At 50.1% G+C, this 18,333-nt stretch overlaps 2 protein-coding genes across 2 annotated transcripts; one reads left to right on the top strand and one right to left on the bottom strand.

Annotated features, from left to right (window-relative positions):
• Positions 1–277: 277 nt before the first annotated feature.
• On the top strand, positions 278–663 carry MRS44_016025 (uncharacterized protein; the record flags this gene model as incomplete). Its single annotated transcript, XM_046274356.1, has 2 exons — positions 278–572; positions 635–663. The coding sequence occupies 2 exons, from the start codon at positions 278–280 to the stop codon at positions 661–663; spliced, it is 324 nt and encodes a 107-aa protein (XP_046123993.1).
• Positions 664–7,906: 7,243 nt separating this feature from the next.
• MRS44_016024 (uncharacterized protein) lies at positions 7,907–9,127 on the bottom strand (the record flags this gene model as incomplete). The annotated part of the gene is made up of 3 exons (XM_065619459.1): positions 7,907–8,158; positions 8,224–8,488; positions 8,544–9,127. 3 exons carry the CDS (start codon positions 9,125–9,127, stop codon positions 7,907–7,909), a joined length of 1,101 nt encoding a protein of 366 aa, XP_065475531.1.
• Between the last annotated feature and the right edge of the window lie 9,206 nt (positions 9,128–18,333).

Below are 18,333 nucleotides of genomic sequence, written 5' to 3'. Positions count from 1 at the left end.
CAAAACCAAATGAAGTTAGTGTGTGACCGCTAAATTCTGGTTGGCTCAAGATTTTAGCACTAAGTCCAGAATAGGCTAGTGTGCTGACCGCGAAACTCAAAACGGCAATTTTGACTGACCGCATCGTTTCGCACACAAGGCACATCGCGAGGTGTAGACTAGCCAACAAGTATAAATGCATCTACCTCTTCTCTTACTCCTCAATGTTTATACAGTTACAATTAACGCTTTCTACATATCATTCACCACTACATTGACCTACATTTTATTTTTCAATATGTTGTTCATCCAATCTTTGGCTATCCTTGCTTCTATCGCATCTGCGACAACCTTCCAAGCCTTTGACGGTGGTTCCTGCGATGGCGCGGCAGGAAGTAAAGTGGGCATCGCCCCTAATGGCAGCTGCCAGAAGGTCGACGATCGCCATTCCTGGTACGTTGATGGCGATAATGTCAAAGGTTTTTATTATTCTGGTGATGGATGCCATGGTCAATCCACCCAGTTCTATGCAAACAACAAGGCATGTGTCAACATCAACACTGGATTTGGAGTCCGTTCGATGTGCATTGTTGGTAAGTTAATCTTAAATGAAATCTATGCATCTTTAAAGGGATTAACTAATTATAACCTGTAGGTATAGACAACACAGGCTGCGGCCTTTAAGCAAGCTATATGTTAGTGTGACGATCGTGGGATTTCCAAGGGATAAACTGGTCGTACTGGTTTATGTTGGCACTGGATTATGTTGCGTAGCCTTGAGTGGGTGGTGTAAGTCACGTCTGGTAATGTGCTCAAGGTATTGAGTGTAACCAAGTTGTATTGATAGCTGAGGTAGCTGGTACATAAGAGAGTGCAATGAGCGTGTTCTATATACAAAGATGTTTTGGTTGGATCGTACTGGCTCAATGGGTTTCGATCATGATCCGTCCGTGATCCTGTCGGGGATCGCTGAGGGATCATCACGCCTTGGCATGATCCAGGCGTGATCCTCCAGTGATTGGTCCACGCAGTGGGCCTTGGTCCTGGCCACGTGACGACCAGATGTGCTGGGTCGTGACAGTTAGTATCTGGGCCTTTGTTGATTGTAAAAAAATCAACAGACCTTGAAATCATCTTGACTCATGATGGCTAGATATTTTATGAATTGTAGGTGGCTGTGACGGGTGGGTAATTTACACTGGACGGAGGTCTAGGGTAGGCTGGGAGTTGAACCAATCAGAGTGTTGTTCTGAGTGGCGCGATCAGGTTGTCGTAGGCTGTGCAATGCGAGTCACTAGCAATGCGCGTATTGCGGAACTAGTGGCAATAGACGCGTAGACGTTGTAGTGTAACTACTTTATTGATAACTGCTAAGAGAGTGTTCTAGCTAATGAAATGAATGAGTATATATACCAGTGAGGTTCACTGCGATTTCACGGCTGCTTCACTGCGTCTTCACTTTGCCGAAGTGAAGTCGGTTCCTATTGGACGCCCAAGTGGATGCGCCCATCCACTTGGCACGTGACTTCCTGCGGCCTGACGGAGGCCTTTGTTCGTAACATTGACATATGTTGGAACTTCAAAAACTTTTTCATACCAGCGAGAACGGATTTTTGAAACAACAGCCACTCAAGGAACACAACACTCCTGCCTGCGGTTGCAACGGGCTTCAACGGATCACAGCATCTTCCCCCGCGGTGCTTTGGTCTCCCTAGAGGTCTCGTTGCGACCGTGGGCAGGAAAAGGAGCGCGAAATCTACGAGCATGTCACGGAAAACCACGCAACCGCCGATGACAGCCACCTTGGCTGGCCAACACGCACCACCTGTGGTACGACGACGGAGCCCAAACATTTCCAACATTACTGTCCCCTTCACACAAATAAACACATGGTCACATATGGGTCTCCAGCGCTTCGCTGTTCTGCCCATCACCTCGACAACGTTTGCGACGTCCCACCACGCCGACATGCAGAACAGAACGGTATATCACCCTCCATGCAACCGACCACCAGATATCTGGCATGCCACGCAGACAAGGCCGCAAAATATCATGGATTCCAGACAGAATTGCCCACTGTCGCCCCTCCCCCCAAACAGGGTGGTAGAAGACTGGCCTCCTTTTACCACTCGGCCAACCAGAGTCTGAGGAGGCTGCGTGGAGGCCCATGTACTCAGTAATTCAGCGTGTCGAAACGAGCGGAGCATTGCATTACGGGAAGCGGTTGGCGGTAGCTATGGTCGGCATCGCCCAGCGGTTGCACATACAGAACAAACACATGGCCACATAGGAACCTGGCAGGAGGCAACAATGATAGGAACGCACGGAATACAGGGTACACACAGAATCCTGGGGGGCACGAGGAAGACCAACAAACAGACAAAGCCGACGGCCAGGGGGAGACTGTAGGTATTATGGTCGCATACATGGCGTCGTTCGACACCGACAGAGCCGGAACACAGGAGCACAAATCAGGATACTTCGAAAAACGACAGATGGAAATTCTAGAAGAAACACATATTGGACAAGAACAAAGGGACTCTTCAACAGAGAGAGACATGTACTTAGCGAAGTAGAGTAGATATGGCAGGAATCCTGGGGGCGGCTGGCCTTGTTTCAACAAGAAGGCGAAGTGGGGTGCCCACAAGATGGACACTTCGGCCGTCAGCCAGGGCCTGTTGACCGGGCATGGCTGCCGGGTAATGGCGGCTAAAACCGAGTAGGAATAGAACCTGAACCTGAACCTGACATATGTTGTACGAAGGAGCCTTCTCCGTTTTGCTACACCGCAGACTGACAACTACTACTACTCCTAATGCAACAATCTGGACGTTTTCCTAAAAGTTATCAAAATGTCCTTTTTTGCCGGTGATGTTTCCCCATTTTCCCATGAGGGCCTCGTCCAGATCTTACGACAACTTCTCAAGGAAAATGAATTCCAATCGGAACATGCAGCCCGATCCGTTTTCCCGGGGCTTCACGAGTTTTTACGACTGACGGAGGCCTTGTTCCTAGCCGATCGCAATCGTTCTGTGACTAAACTAGCTAACATGGGACCAGGATTTCATGTTCTCGGTCACATCTCATTGATTTCAGGATTCGCAATCAGTGTGCTATGTACATAAACATAATGCGGTATCCCATTGGAAAGGCTGGTGCATGGAGGGTTAGTACATAGGGTGAGCCAGGGCATCAAGGGTTTAGTACATGAAGTGGTCTAGTATACAGGAGACCGGCCCCCTACAGGGCCCGCCAATGCCTTTCGGAGCGACATGGAAGTTGGCGGATACGTGATATTGTATTTCGTGGAGGTCTGGACCTGAATGATGAGATCTTGCTGAGGTGTGTTCCCATCGTAGTCTGTGTAGATGTAAATTAAAAAGGATGGTAGGGGAGGATTACAAAGAACGGAGAGAATACAAAGAAGGCAAATTCGACAAGCTAACTATAGCAATTTAACCAGCTTGCTATTATCACCCCGCAATGCGGTGCATTTCGGCATAATTAATAATTACTTTAGTTTTTATTTTAACTTTACTTTACTTTATAATATAATATAAACTTTTTTTCTCTTTTTTTCTTTTAATATTATTAATTTACTTAATTATAAATAGTAATTGCGGACGCGCTGCCCCCAGTTCTGGGTAGTAATATGTACTTCTGTACACGTACATACAGATATACTATATTTTAGCACCTATACGTACGTATAACTTTTCTATACATATAAAATCATACCATATAAATTTCTTCCTTCCTTTTTAGGTAATAATTAAGTACGAGCATTCATATAGTCCTAGTTTCCTATCACTCTAGTCTCCAACCACTAATTCCACTTTAGTACTAACCCCTAATATATCACCTATCGACTATAATATACCTTCCCACTCGAAATCTCTATTAGTAGAGGCCATCACACCATCCATCTAGACCTTCTTACCCTGCGCGTTCACAAACAACTCGAGGTACAAATCTTCAAGTTCTAGCTAGTCCTTCTCCTTAAGATCTACCCACCGCTTTTTATACGCGTACTTTTAATCTTTAATGCGGTCTAATACGCGGTCGTTTATAAAAATGAAGGCCTACATATCCGCGTGCACGGGTATAAGGCGATTTTGAGCCTTCGTGTGTATGAAACTAATAGCAGAGAAACTTCGTTCTGAAGGTACCGAGTTTGCAAGCGTGTTCATTACCTTGACAGCCACTCTAGCCAGGATTAAGCCCTAGTTAAGGAGGCACTGCCACGCCATTGCTGGCTTGAAGCCATCGTCGTATATAGCGCTATGCTTATTAAATAAGCCATCCGGGCCGCCTATATGCATTTGGAAGTGTATGAATTCAGAAAGAGCACGGTGGTACTCGTCGTCGTTTTGTAGCTGCTTCCGCAAATACTCTTGTACGCGTGCAAAGACGCTAGGCGGAAGTTTCGAATTTGGACCTGTTGTATTAGGCCGAAGGGCATCAGCGATCCAATATATATCATACGTTTACTTATCGAGCCTGGCTTTAAATATAGTATCGACATCGTCCCACGGAATGCCAGGAAACTGATCAGCCTCTCTCATCTCAGCCCATATGCTTTTGATTTGCAGCCAACGATTTACGACGTGTGCGATTCCCGCCCCATCAGCCTCAGAAGCGTATTGGAAGTCGTTCACCGGCTTCAGCACAGCGATGGCAGCCTCAAGTTCTAGCCAGAAGCTGCTGTCTTTGATGATCTAAACCGCTTCGGGCAAGAGAACGGGGCAATCCTGAGATCGCAACTCGTCCCGTATATCCTTTCGAATAGACCAGTCTCTGGCAGGGTCTCAAGAATGGAGGAGGGAGAAGAAAGAATTGTACTGAGAGCCCCAGCGTGTAATTATGCTATTCGAGACGAGCAGGTTAGCATATTGATTTCTTAATCGCAACTAATAATTTAGCGGTACCTTCTGATCAGCGCGCGAGTTACTCCGTTCTACCTTGCGCGCTGGCATATTCTCAATCTCTGTAATTGTAACTTAGACCGTAAGAAGAATATAAGCAGGGTGCTAATGTTATTAAAGAGATTCTCGAAGAAGGGAAGAAGAAGAATATCTTTAATTAGAAGCTAAAGGCCGTGAGAGTCGCATAGAGAGAAATTAATATGCGAGAGCTCTGGGAATCTCCCTAGCATATCGTGTATAGAGCGCATCGTGTTTTTGGTATCTGTATAGATAGAGTTGATCCTAGATAGATCGCCGCTGCACAGCTGCTGCATTTCTCCCCATATCAGCCGCACTTAGTTCTCCGCTGTGTGCTATTTGTCTCCCGTATCAAGGGTTTTCTAGTAGAATACCGGTCTATCTGGTACCTATACCGAGATATTAACGATCCTATGACCCGAGATATTATCGGAAGCGTCAAATATAATATTGAACTATTCCGAGTTAGCAATACGTTTGAAAACCTCGTTATAGATCTCTTGATAGAACTCGGGAAGAATTCTCGTGATAACGGCATGGCTAGGGGGCTTCTAGCCAGGCTTAATGCGAGTGAAGAAATAATGCCAACGACGGCTCTCAAAGAGGCTAAAGGGGCGACCGCCGGCGATTACGGCAGCGGCGGCATCATAAGCGAAACTGCGGCTCTCATCCTGGGAGATACGCTGAATTCCGACCTCCGTTATCTTCTTTTGTACCGCTTCGGAGTATGAGGGAAGATAGCCAGCGTTATCTCGAGCTTAACGCTCTTGTCGTTGTTTAGCTTGCCATTTGTCACACGTAGCGAGGTGCTCTTTCGGCCTCCCAACCGAGGTCGCAGCAAACTCCTTCTGGCAATGACGGCATCTGTACCGCTTGCTTTTCTTGCAGTCAGAGCGTCCAAGGTCGATAAACTGTCGCCAAACGAAGGCAGCGTTAGTTTTGATGGGCGGCATCTTTTTGACGATACCCTCACGGAGGAGAGAATGGCAGAGATTTTGTACAGCCCCGTACTTGTACGATATGCCCCACAAAGTACCATTTTAGGAAAGTTATGGGTCATATCGTACGTACGCAGTACACGTACGTACATTTTCTTTTTGTACGTACGTACGTACAACTCAGTTGTACATCCTGTACAACATCACTATCGCGCCCATCTGCTTGGCCAGTCCTACCAACCACCCTACTCATCATCTTCTTCACCGCCCCAGCACTGCACGTCACCTGCATGTAGTTCTCCTCCGCTCGCCGCGCTAGGTTGCCCTGCCGGAAGGTCCGACAAAGGTGGGCCACATGATTGCCGTCTACCGGTCGGTTGCTGCCGTGAGACCACGAAGAAGTAAGGAGGTCGACGGGGAACTCGGCAACCGCAAGCCGGTATCCTTCCGCCTGCCTCCTCACCGAGTCGACCTCTGTGAACCGAGGCGGAGGTGGCTTTGGCTTTGGCTTCGTCGTTTCTTTTGGCCCTGTAGTCGACGTAGGGGAAGATGAGCTAGGGTCAGGTCGACTTCGTTTGTTGGATATCATCGACCGGCTTTGGTGGTCTGCGATGCAGTCGGAAAACCGTTTCATATTGCAGGATGATGGATGGATGGATGGATGGATGGATGGATGGATGGATGGATGGATGGATGGATGGATGGATGGATGGATAAGGGTATGCTATATTGTTATTTATTGTATGATTCGAGATCGTGATTGATGGTGGGTAGAGGGGTGGGTGAGAGGACGCTGGAGGATTTCACGGTCGTAGTCGTGTTGATGATAGAGAAAGAGGAGGAGGAGAAAGAGGAGGAGGAGAAAGAGAAGAGAGGTGTACAGAGGAGGGGTGTGATAAGGTGTTGAAGATGATGGACGGACAGGCCCTGGACAAACAAACAGACACAGACTCTCTCTCCTCTCCACTACGACTACGGATGAGCAGGAAGTTGGACGCACGGACGGTCAAACCCGGGGGTGGAAAGGGTGCACGGACATCCAAACCTGGGGGTGGAAGAGGAAGACAAAAGGGAGTTGAGTGTGAGGAGGAGTGACAGGGTGTGCACGGACATCCACCCCCGGGTTTGGAGGTGGAGCCAGGATAGAAAGATAGCAAGTTCAAGGCTTCAAAGGCTTATCGAAGGTGGATGGCTTGAAACTGGTAATATTTTACCCGCATCGTGCAGTTTTGCCTATACAATTTGACGTTTTGCTTTAGGGTTAGGGTTAGGGCTAGACCGAGACTTACACTTACACTTAGCCTCAGGGTTAACCTCAGGGTTGGACTCAGGGTTGGACTCAGGGGTAGGTTGGCTCTGGCCTTCACTTACTCTTGCCTTCCCCGTCACCCTACTCCTCACCTCTCCGCTGACCCTGATACTCACACTCATCATTGCTAGCTACCCTCTGAACTTCCCAGATCAACCCAAAAATTTGCCTTTTGGCTTGGGGTTAGGGTTAGGGCTACGACTAAACCCAACTTCCCTTATGCCTCTCTCGCCTCACCTGGTCGCTCTAGGTTTCAAGGGACTCCGAGACCGGCAGGGTGCAAGGAGCTCTCGCCGGCACTCCTCGAACCGGCGGCACCAGGGACACTAATATCTAGAAGAACCCCGTTGGCCTGAAAATACTCAGTGTTCTGGCTTATCCACTCCTGGCAGCGTCGAAGAGGCTGGCTCCTATTGATCCGTTTGGGCCCGTTGAATTGCTTGGCGGGTAGAGGATTAGTGCGGCAGATGGATTCTTCCACCGCTATAGCCGTTAATATGAAACACCTAAATACTCTACGTGGCACCAATCTCTAGTCACACAACTAGTCTCAGATTAATAACCTAGCAAGTTTTAAGGAGCGACTTTAGTCAGATTTTCCAAGGTAACCGCTACAAGACTACAAGTACTATCCCCTCGCGATCGTTTCTAAACGCATAAAACACTATACAATCAATCTCAGTTTCTACCGCAAATACGGTTTGACCAGAGCACGTGATCTCCGCAGGCTTCCACTACTACTTAAAGACAATCTGGCTCTTGGTAATGTTCACCTCAGGTACAATCAAGGGCATGCCTGAAGCGGTAGGCTTGGCACGGGCCAGCACGGCGGTGCGCTTCGCCTTGCTGGGTTTATTGGTCCCATTCTTGACAGCGTCATGGTCGCCGTTCATTTCATCCGCACTGCTGTCACCGCTAGAGTCAGTGTCACTCGTGTCACTGCCCTCCCCGGGGTCAGTAGGCTGACCAGCCGTGTACTCGGAAGCGATCTTTGACACAATAGTGATCAGACCCTGGCGGAGCAGGGATGGGTTGTCCTTCACTCCCCCTGAACCTGAACGACTTGCATCACACCCGTGAGCTTGCTGGATAGAACACTGCGACCCTGATTCTTATAATCCTTTTTCAGTGTATCGACCAGCTTCGAATGAACGCCACAGGCGAGGGATGCGTTGCCCCAGTTGATAGACGCGTTGACAACCCAGACCGGCTTATCACCGGCCTTGAGTTCAGAGACAAAAATTGCGGAGCTCGGTGCGCCCTCGGCCTGCATCTCTGCCTTGAAGCTTTTGGACGGTTGGAACTTGCCATAGATACAGCTGTGCCAGCAGTGCTCAGAAGAAGAGGCGCCCAGAGGAAGGGGATAGATAATACGCGTTGCCCAAGTCAAGTGTCCACTTGCCCTTGGGATCGGTATAGGCGAACTGCGTTGTATGGATCTTCGCTTCATCGAGGCTGACACTGGAGTTGTCATTGGCGAACAGGGCCTTGCCGACTACCGAAGCGACGTCGACGCTTTGGCTCGGCGGAACACCGAGAGCGCCGATCCATTTAGAGAGATCCTGGTACATGGGGACCGCAGGAGTACCGTCTGGCAACAGAGCACTAGGGTTCTTCCAGATACCAGTGAAGGAGTCCTTGATAGGTTTTTCGGCAGCAAGTCCATCTCCAATAATAATGCTCCGCACGCCTGCAGCATCCTCACTCGCCTGCTTGGAGGCCTTCTTGGCCGCCTTCTCAAGCCGACCGCTGGCGATGTCGAAGTTCCGGTAGAATTCTTTCAGGTGCCTCTGGTGGGCGGCCATCTTGGCTGCCTCGTCTTCAGAATCAGCGGCAATGGCAAATGTACCAGCGATTTTGGCGACAGTGCCCACGGCGCTGGCAATGTCTCCTGAATGGTCAAGGACCCAGCCGCCGGCGCTCTTGACTCCATCGACCAGACTGCCCCAGAAGCCCATGTTGAAAGTTGGAAAGCTGGGGTTTACTTTGAGAGAGTTTCAAAGGATCAGTAACGTGACCAAACGTGTTGCTGAGAAGTTATGAGTGTAGAAGAATAATGTTATGATGAGTTGTGCCTGATCCTGGAAGAGAAGAGGACCTCTTGCTCTGCTGAATGCAGGGCAACCCCTGCCCTTTTATAATAAGTCACAGACTGTAAATCTACTTTTAGTTGCGTCATATGTGCCACTCAAAATGTAGAACCCAATAATGATGAGATTCACTTCTACCCAGATATACACCATGGAATGTGATAATTTAGATCACGACGTAATAAGATTTAGCCATCTTGATACTAACTTAATTATCCTATACATATCATTATACTCTAGTATACTCAACGTAACGCAAAAGATTAAGTTGCCTCAGATGGTATCACATTCCACAAACAACCACAAGAGGCGAAAATGATACATACTCTGCATACAACTTATGATTGGTATGCGTATCATCCAGCCACTTTATTGAAATCTATACCCGTACAGGAAGCTTCTCTAGAAATACAAACTTGGCATTAATAATGGTGTCTCGTCTCTATCACGGGCCTGCTGTAACCAAAATGCAATCTACGGGTCACGGATTTGTACATACTATTTGAGTTGATCTCAATAACAGCCTTTTATCTACTCATCCTTTACTCTGCAACCCAAAGTAGGCGTAACTAGTGATTCTATTACTCCTAAAGGCTCGGAATGTTCAGACCTACTGACTCTACGTGGAACTCGCATACACGAATACTCCATCGCCGCACTCACCCTGCTCCCTTACTCCACACCCGCCAGTCGGTAGCATAGGCTCTAGACCAATATCGACTGATCCCGCGAACGATGTAGCGTTATTCACTGTATAAAGTAAGTCAATGGCTGTAATCTTATTTCTTTGCTATACCCACTTGGCCAGTTTCAGCCGCAGCCGGGAACATTTCTAAACTCTAAATGACAAAAGCATAACTATTGCAACCACCCCGACGAACTCTTTTACATCACCCCTCTTTTCCCTATTCCACGAACGTTATCCGCCTTTCAGCCACCTACGGTTACTATAACGCTAAATCCACAACGCTCAGAGCCGTCTAGACTAATGCGCAGCTTATCACATTCCAGTTGAGGTTGTGTTACTTAACGTCGCGTGCTCAACCGGTCGAGTTCATGATTTGCCAGGAGCATCCACACCACTTTCCTATCAGTATTTCAGCTCTGAAGATAAAGTCACTTCCTTCTCATTCTGTAAGTATCACAAAACTCAAAGACTTCTCGTATTATATCACATATCCAAGGTCACGTTCCGCATTCAGGGAACCTGTATAAGTAGTTGAGCTCCCTAAATGAGGGCTCGGAAACATCATTAAATCTCCCGTGCGCCATCGACGTTATGTGACCGGAAGTGCTTCGCCGTGGTATGTGACTGTCGGTAAATGTTTAGGCTACTACATGTCAAGCCTTGCGTGGTTTTAGCCACTCTTCTTCAGCCTGAAAATTATCCACTAAGAAAAAGTCGGCTCAATGAATATGCTGTCGATATGCGGTGCGATACGCTCGCGGTTGCTGCAAGGATGGTCGTCTTCGCATGCCACGTGGGTCCAGTCCTCGTTATCGCTGGGGACATGGATTAAGTTCGTGTCTATGTCGTCTCCATAGCGTAAGCTAGGCTCAAACTTCCGATTCTGTGTCCATTCTCGGTCTTCTGGATGACACTGCGCAGCGAGCTCCATGCCGTGTCTCTACTTGTGCACAGATGGAATGATGATGATGGGGTGGCCGGCCGGCCGGCCGGCCGGCCGAGGATAGAGACAAAGTGATAAACAAATGAGGCTAAAGCCTAACAACACGGGGGGCAAGCCAAAGGTCGCGTAGCTGGCTCTTCATGCGATGTCTGGTCGAGCATGCAGAATTGACACTCTTCATCAGGCTGTGGGAGATTCCGGCCGCCGCATGATGCTGCATGGCTGCCTTAGCGCCTAAGTCATACAATCACATGAGCCGTCCCGTTCAATGAACCCAAAACATGGCGGCTTCCCCGCTTACCCTCGTCCGCATCATGTTCCAGCCCTCCTTTCTTGTACGTGATATCAGAGGATCACGATCCTCTTTGAGATAGCCGCCATGTCGTCTTTCCCGCTTGGCGCCTCAATGATGAATCCAAGCTTCATTCTAGTGGGTACTCCCTTGGTCTGGTCTGGTCCTGATGTGCGCTCATCCCGGTTTCTTTCGTCTGTCTCGCAGAACCACGACCCCAAGATAGCAGCCGTAGCAAGATCGATCTCAGATAAGCTTCCGGAATTGAGAGTGAGTGCTTCATCGGTGTGTACTCAGCACACACCTTCCTCAGCTAGGGGGTTTTTTTTTTCTTCTTTCTTTTTCCCCGTATAGTATACTAACCGTCGTGATTCAGAGCTTCCCGGACTCTCACCAACGTCTGCTCCCTTCCAAACCCCCGCAGCTTCAGTTCTACACGAACGACCCGGTCGCTCCCCCCACAACCAATCACGAGCTGTTCAAGGATACGGTGCCACGGCCATTTTACTACGAGCACAATGTCCGAGCCCCTTTTACTGTGGGATGCCAACACCGACCTACCGACGACACGACCGTCACAGCACAGATAACGCAAACGCCTGAAATGGTAAACCCAACTAAGTCCGAGCGTGAGGTGATACCTCCAACGTTACATACCTTTGCACAGGTTGAGAACAAGAATGGGCTACTAAGAGATAAAACTGTCATTGCAACTGCTGAAGCTACTATGGCAAGAGGCAGGGTTTTTCACAAATCAGCAGAGGTTTCCATGAATAAGCAAACCTCAAAAGACTGGGAGGCGGGTGTTTTTGTGGGGGTATCGAGGACAAATGGTGAGAACATGTATCACGCCGGAGTGAGAACGTCTTATAAGCCAAAGTAGTCAAGCCACTTGAACTCCTCGCTTAAGAAATGTTAAGGCAATAGAAGAAGGATTGTCCTACACTGAGAAGTTCTAGCAATTTACAAGATAGCCTCGTAGTGATAACAGTGTAAGTGCAGCACGCTGTTGAAGATTTGTTTTTACCTGCAACCCTGTCTTAGCTACCTATCATTAATAATAGCCGAGCATCTATCCACCCATTCTTCCTTATTACTCTTGAATACACTGCCAATAAAACTCCTCGGCTCCTTCATGAGAAATATTAGGTCGTTACGTAATTTGAAGAGCTCGTCTTTAGGCGTGAGACGTGACTCGCAGTTGCGTGGGCTATCCCGATTGCCCTTGACTTTAATCCAACCCAGTTCTCGAAGCATTCGGTTGTTGACCCCTTTGTGCTCTACGGTTACAGACGGTTAGGTAATCAGTCATCCTATTTCGTCGACGTTGAACGGGACCGTGGATATGACTCACCGATTTTCTTCGTCATCTCAGACACCCGCAGCACTGAATCACGGTCTTTGTCCCATGGAAATGCCTCCGGCCGCAGGAACCAGAGCATTCTCGTCACCATGTTGGCTGCTAGAAGAGCCGGGTCCCTTCTCCTAGTCGTCACGTTGAAGGCCTTTGTATTGGGCCGAACCTCGGGGGTTGCACTCGACGCTGTGATGGTTAACGTGAGCATGAGCATAAGATCACATAATGGATCCTCGAGGCATTCTGTCAGACAGCAGTACGCCACACAGTAGTGGGATAGTACGCCCTGATCTCCTTTCGCAAATAGCCGACGTATCTCGGTGAAGCCTCTTTCCACAATATCTGGGATCTGCTTGAACGGTATCTTACAGCCTAGATCGATTCGTGGTCGGATCCTCGCTCGCTTGACGCCAACCGAATCGACCGACCTACGAGCCTCCGCCTCGAGCGCCCGCCTCTTGAGGCTGTCGGGCCGAGCCGCGAGGACAGTGGCGGATGCAGCTGCTCCGACGAGTTGTACTACCTGCTGATGCGTCAATCTCCGGCGATGAGAGCCAGGTACCCACTCGATACTCGCAGATACCATAGCAGCTGCGATACCCGAGACCCACTGGGCCCTCGTTGCAAAGACGCCTCTGGTGTGTTGGATGGCGGCCCGGAGGATAGAAGGCCATGTCGAATGTGTCGGTGCGATAGACTCAACTCCTGGGTGACCCTTTCTGCCGCCCTCCATCAGAGCAACGAACATCTCTTCTGCAAAGTCGCGTCTCGTCTTTAGCACCATCCTCGATTCAGCTGTCGGACGGTCATCGAACTTGAGTACTTGCGCTGATAGTTTTTCGAAATTTCTGTGGCAATGTCAGGAACGCTGGGGAAGCTAAAGAGACTCCTGGCACGTACGATGTTTTGAAGGGACTGTCTTGCGCCTCCCAGGCCTCTAACGCAATCATCGCCCGAGCACTCTCCTCGTTACCCGTGTCGGCATCCCCATGTGATCCAACGCCGTCCCTACCGCCACTACGGATACCACGGTTCAAGCCACGACGAACTTGGCGCGCGATAAAAGCGACCGTCTCTGGTACCCATAGATCTCGGAACACCTCGTAGAGAAATGTCGTCATCCTGTCCATCCCGTCTATCGATCGGCCCCCAAGTTCAGCGAACCACAATTGACTGTGTCGGTTGGATGCCACCGTTCTATCGTAGTGATACTCTAGCGAGGCAACGTGCATCAGAACGGGCCGTCCGTTGCTCAACTGTGGCCATCCCACAAGGTTGACGAGTCCTCGCCCTTCTCGGATGTCCAGCATTCGCGGCGATATGAATGGCCATCCGCATGTTCTTAGACTATCAATCGTACCGAGAAGCCTCATAACTTTGGTAGGGAGCACCCTCGGGTCCCCGGTGAAGCAAAAGTTGCCCAGTCGATCGAGCGCAGCGACACCCTCGGAGAGAGCCATGCCCAGTCCTTTCGACCCAGCCTCGCGGAAGCGGCGGTCCATTTCTGCTATGGCTGCCTCCATAACCTTGGCGAAAGCCACCATGACTCCTGGGAAGATATCAGGAGAGAAACGCCGGAGGATACCTGCATAGAGCTGTTTCTCCTTGAGGAAGAGTCGCATGAGCTGGAAGATGGGTTGTAGTACGCTACTGAAGTTTCGACGACGGCGCACGAGTCGTGGAGCATCGATGGAAATAACCTGCTCGAATCGGAACGCAAACTCATTCGCCTGCATGGCTGCCTCGACCCTTTGTCTCTCCCGCGCAAAAGGTGTCGATGCGCCAGGGTTGTCAGGTGTGAGTCGCCCCCGCACCTGGGCCAGTAGCCGCTGTTGCTTGTCCTTGAGCCGCGCCGTGCGCTGAGCCTCCGTCGAGGGAATGGTGAGAGCAGCTGTGGCGAGACCGTGGCTGGCTAGCAGGTCGTGAGGCCCATGACGGATAGACCGTTTCAGGTTGGAATAGCCCTGGAAGAAGCCGAACGAAAGCACGTCGGCACCCTGGTTCTGGTGGCTCATGTTCTCCTTCATGACAGTAAACAGGTCACTATCCAGGAAGGCAGGTGGACGATCCGATGTGAAATTGCCGTACGCTGGGTGGAAGCCGAGTGGGTAGAAGGTATAGTTGCTCCCGTAAAACTCCCCAGCCACCCGGTTACGGTCGGCAAGTAAACATACAGGAGGACCTGGTCTTCCTTCTGCATCGGGATACTTGTTTGCTGCAGTACAATGAACGTCAACAGCCAGGGCATAGGAGACGTGGCTGATGTTGTCGAGGTTATACTTCGCCTCAAGGGCCTCACGCAACCGCATCAGGCCAGGACTATACAACGCATCATGTTCTCTCTGGTCCTCCGTTGCTGGTACCGATGCTGATGATGGAGGTAGACTGGGTGGCGAGACGTCTGGTGCTTGCCTTGGACGGACGTCGCCACTACCGTCAGTATCTGGGCTCAACGGCTGCTGCTGGGAGTTGTCTTGCCCATCGTATTGATGCTCCTGATCTTGTAGCTGAGTCCCGTTATGTTGGCCCACATCAGTGTTCTCGGATTCGTTCATCCATTCAAGGAACCTCCGCTCCCGCTCTTCATCACCATCACCATTGTTGTCGTCGTCACCATTGTGCCTGTTCGCGTCGGCTTCGCCGTCAACAATACCTCGATAATCCGCATCGATTCGCCCTGGACTGAGGCTAGGTGGTGTTTGAGAAGCAACATCGTCCGCCCTCTCCGACACGAACAGGCCATCGTTGTCTTCCACTTCGACGGTTGGTTGATCGTATAGCTCGTCGAGCTCATCCTCTCGTTCCTCTCCTCTAATTCGCTCCCATCCTTGCTGTGTCGCCGGCAAACTATTGTTTTCTCCATCATCATCACCGTCGTCGGACTCGTCGGACTCGTCGTCCAGACCGTCGAGATAGGCTGGCCTGATGACTGTCTCTTCTTCGAGGTTCGCTATGCCTTCGTTGACTTCTATGTTGATGTTGGCGCCATAGTCGTACGCGTGGAAGGCGGGCTGATGATCGGTCCAGAAAGGGTCGTCTTCTACGGAGAACCTTTCGAGGAACTCCGTCCAGCCATCCATGAATAGTGTCTGGAATATGACCCACTTGTCAAAGGCAATCATCTGCGTCTCCTTGCCTCCGAGGGCCCACCTCGGCTCAACACCTTCACCAAGGAGCTCACCTTGAAGGAAGATGTCCTTGATGTACGATGCGAGTAACAGAGCACGGCCCTGTACGAGGGCAGTCCTCGTATGTGTTGTATCGTGTCGTCGGCGGGGGTTGTTGGTCCCAGCAGCTCTCTGGCTCGGATGCATGACGATGAACCAAGCTTCTCGAGTGGCGCCGGTGGCAATGCGGAAGGTACGGCCGCTTAGGTCGAAATCGATGCCCTGCACATGCTTTGCGGCATATGGGGCACTCCAGTGGCGAAAGGATATTGTGATATTGTCAAAGAAGTGGCTAGACCGGCAGATCGGCCGACGCGGTAGACCGACGATGCTAACGAAATCGAGCCGAAATACGGGGTAATAATCGTCGTCCTCGCTCGCCGCCTTTGACCCTGTCTTCTTGCTCCCATAGTCCAATACAACTCGGCGCTGGAGGAGGTCAAGAGCACGTGCCCTAGACGATATGTGAAGGTCTCAATCGGCCTCTTCAGAGGATTCATCGTCGCAATGGCCATCCTCGTCGAGTGCTATGAAGCAACCATTCTCTTCGCCCCCATCCGTGTTGTAGGCGCACTCATCACTTCGAACAACCCTTTGTGGAGGCTCTGTCTGTGATAGAAAACATCGCAGAAGTGGATCGGCTTGATCCCTTTCAGCCGTGGCCGTAGCTTTGGCATTCAGATGACTGCGAAGAGCGAATTGGCCCTCGTTGTTGTCAAGAACCTTGTCCATCCATTGGATCTGTTCCTGAGTACGTTCACAAAGATCGGGGACGGATTCAACGACATTAAGCAACCACATCATGTTATGTCGGGTAGGCAGCAGTATTGTCGGTCGAAAGTGCTTGGTCCCTTCGTACTCCTTCAAGACGATGCCGGCTGAAATGGGCAGAAGCAAGAAGTCCTCTCTTCCTCGTTCCCGGTCCTCCCAATGTGGCAGGTGCCAAGGGAGCAGATAGGGTCGTCCATGTTCTGCACACCATCGTGGGCCGACAAGTCTCGAGAAGTGCTCAAGGACAGACAAGCAGATCAAACTCCGCCGTGCTAGTCCGGTATTACACAAGCGATCCGTCTCGAACATGCATTTCCACCATAATCTACAAAGCACCCTTTCCAAGGAGTGGAAATATTCCACTGTCATATCCTCGGACTTCGTGTCTGGTGCGATGTCTGGGTGTCGGGTCTCGTGGTCACGGACCCATTGCCATGGAATACGAACGTTATCTTCTGGTGGAGAGAAGTATGGCGCCCAAAATTGGATCTTGAAGAATGTTGGTTTTCCCTGGTACCAAGACTTGTCGTGTTGATAGGTGCCGACCTCGTTTCTCTGACTACTGTTGAGAGCAACCATGATATAATCTCCAATTACATGACGAAACCGGCGATCGAACGGCCCTGCATATTGCTGAACTGTCTCCCAAGACTCTTTGAACGCCCGGTAGAGTCTGAGGAAGTAAAGATGATTCCACGACGGTGGGTTGGGTCGGTGGAAAAGATGACGGAACACGAAAGACGACCAGCCATCGTGAGGTGGTACGTACTTTCGTGTAGTCATCCAGTAGGGTAACTCTTGGGGTAGCTTATCTGGGTCGGTATCTGAGTAGAGCTGAGCATAGAGAGCCCATGCCTCAGCATAAACTTCCCATATTGTCTGAGCGGTCACAATCTGACCGTCTTCAGCCGCTGATTCCTCCATACCTTCTTGCAACCGTATAAGGGGGGGCATTTTGTCTTGACCGATTCTTAAACGATCTCGTTCCCAGTATGATTGCAACTTCAAGAGAATATGTTGATGATACGCTCTTGCAATTTCTTCAACTGCGAGAGAGAACGCCCGTTCCACGAGTTCCTCTGCCTCCTGGTTCTGATCACTTTCGAATGCTACCCGAGCTTCCTTCAGCCATTGCTGAAAAAACATATCAACCGTGATTTTAGACACAGTCAGGGTTTGAACATTAACCTGCGAGGCGAGTCGGGGATGCAAAGGGTTGCGCGGAATGTACAAGCCAACGAGTACATCGAGTGCGAGATGGCCACGCTGCCAGTCCATCTTGGCGGAAGGGATCCATAGCATCCCAGAAGTCATTATAGTATCTTCTAGTCCCAGACCCTGCCGTTCAAGTAGCTCCTCACGACGCCGAGAGGGTCTGTTGAGAACCGTCCAGCGCGAAAGCCAGATCCACTGGTCGTAATGCAGCATTTTCTCACCAATGAAGCTGTGGACCAAGAGTCGACAAAGCATCTGAGCCGTGTAAAAGCCGAGGATACTCTGGACGTAACGCTCTGCTACGTTGGACTGTGCTGGTTGCTCAGTGAAGCCGGTGCCGGCTTGGAAAAATAAGTGGTCCAGCGGAAGAACAAAGCGAGCGGCCTGCGTAAATAGAATTGCGTTTATTTCTTTGGTAGGAATCGTCCAGAAGGGCAAATGATGAAGACCGAGTTCCTCTACAAGAGGAGCCGTCCGATTGAGTGGCCCGGTGTGGCTTTCACGAGTAGCCTGGAAATAGCCGTTGGCCCACATCATCAGTATGATGTCGAAGCGCAAGGTGACCTCTTTTCGAACCCCATAATTTGACAGCATCTTTGGATCTGATACAGACCTCAGGTGTCGCTTATTCGCATTCCAGG

This window comes from Fusarium solani, assembly GCF_023522795.1.
Source record: "Fusarium solani strain SB1 chromosome Unknown bctg00000011, whole genome shotgun sequence".
In the NCBI taxonomy this organism is placed as follows: domain Eukaryota; kingdom Fungi; phylum Ascomycota; class Sordariomycetes; order Hypocreales; family Nectriaceae; genus Fusarium; species Fusarium solani.
The sequence above is the reverse complement of the archived record's forward strand: the minus strand, read 5'-3'. Positions and strand labels throughout refer to the sequence as shown.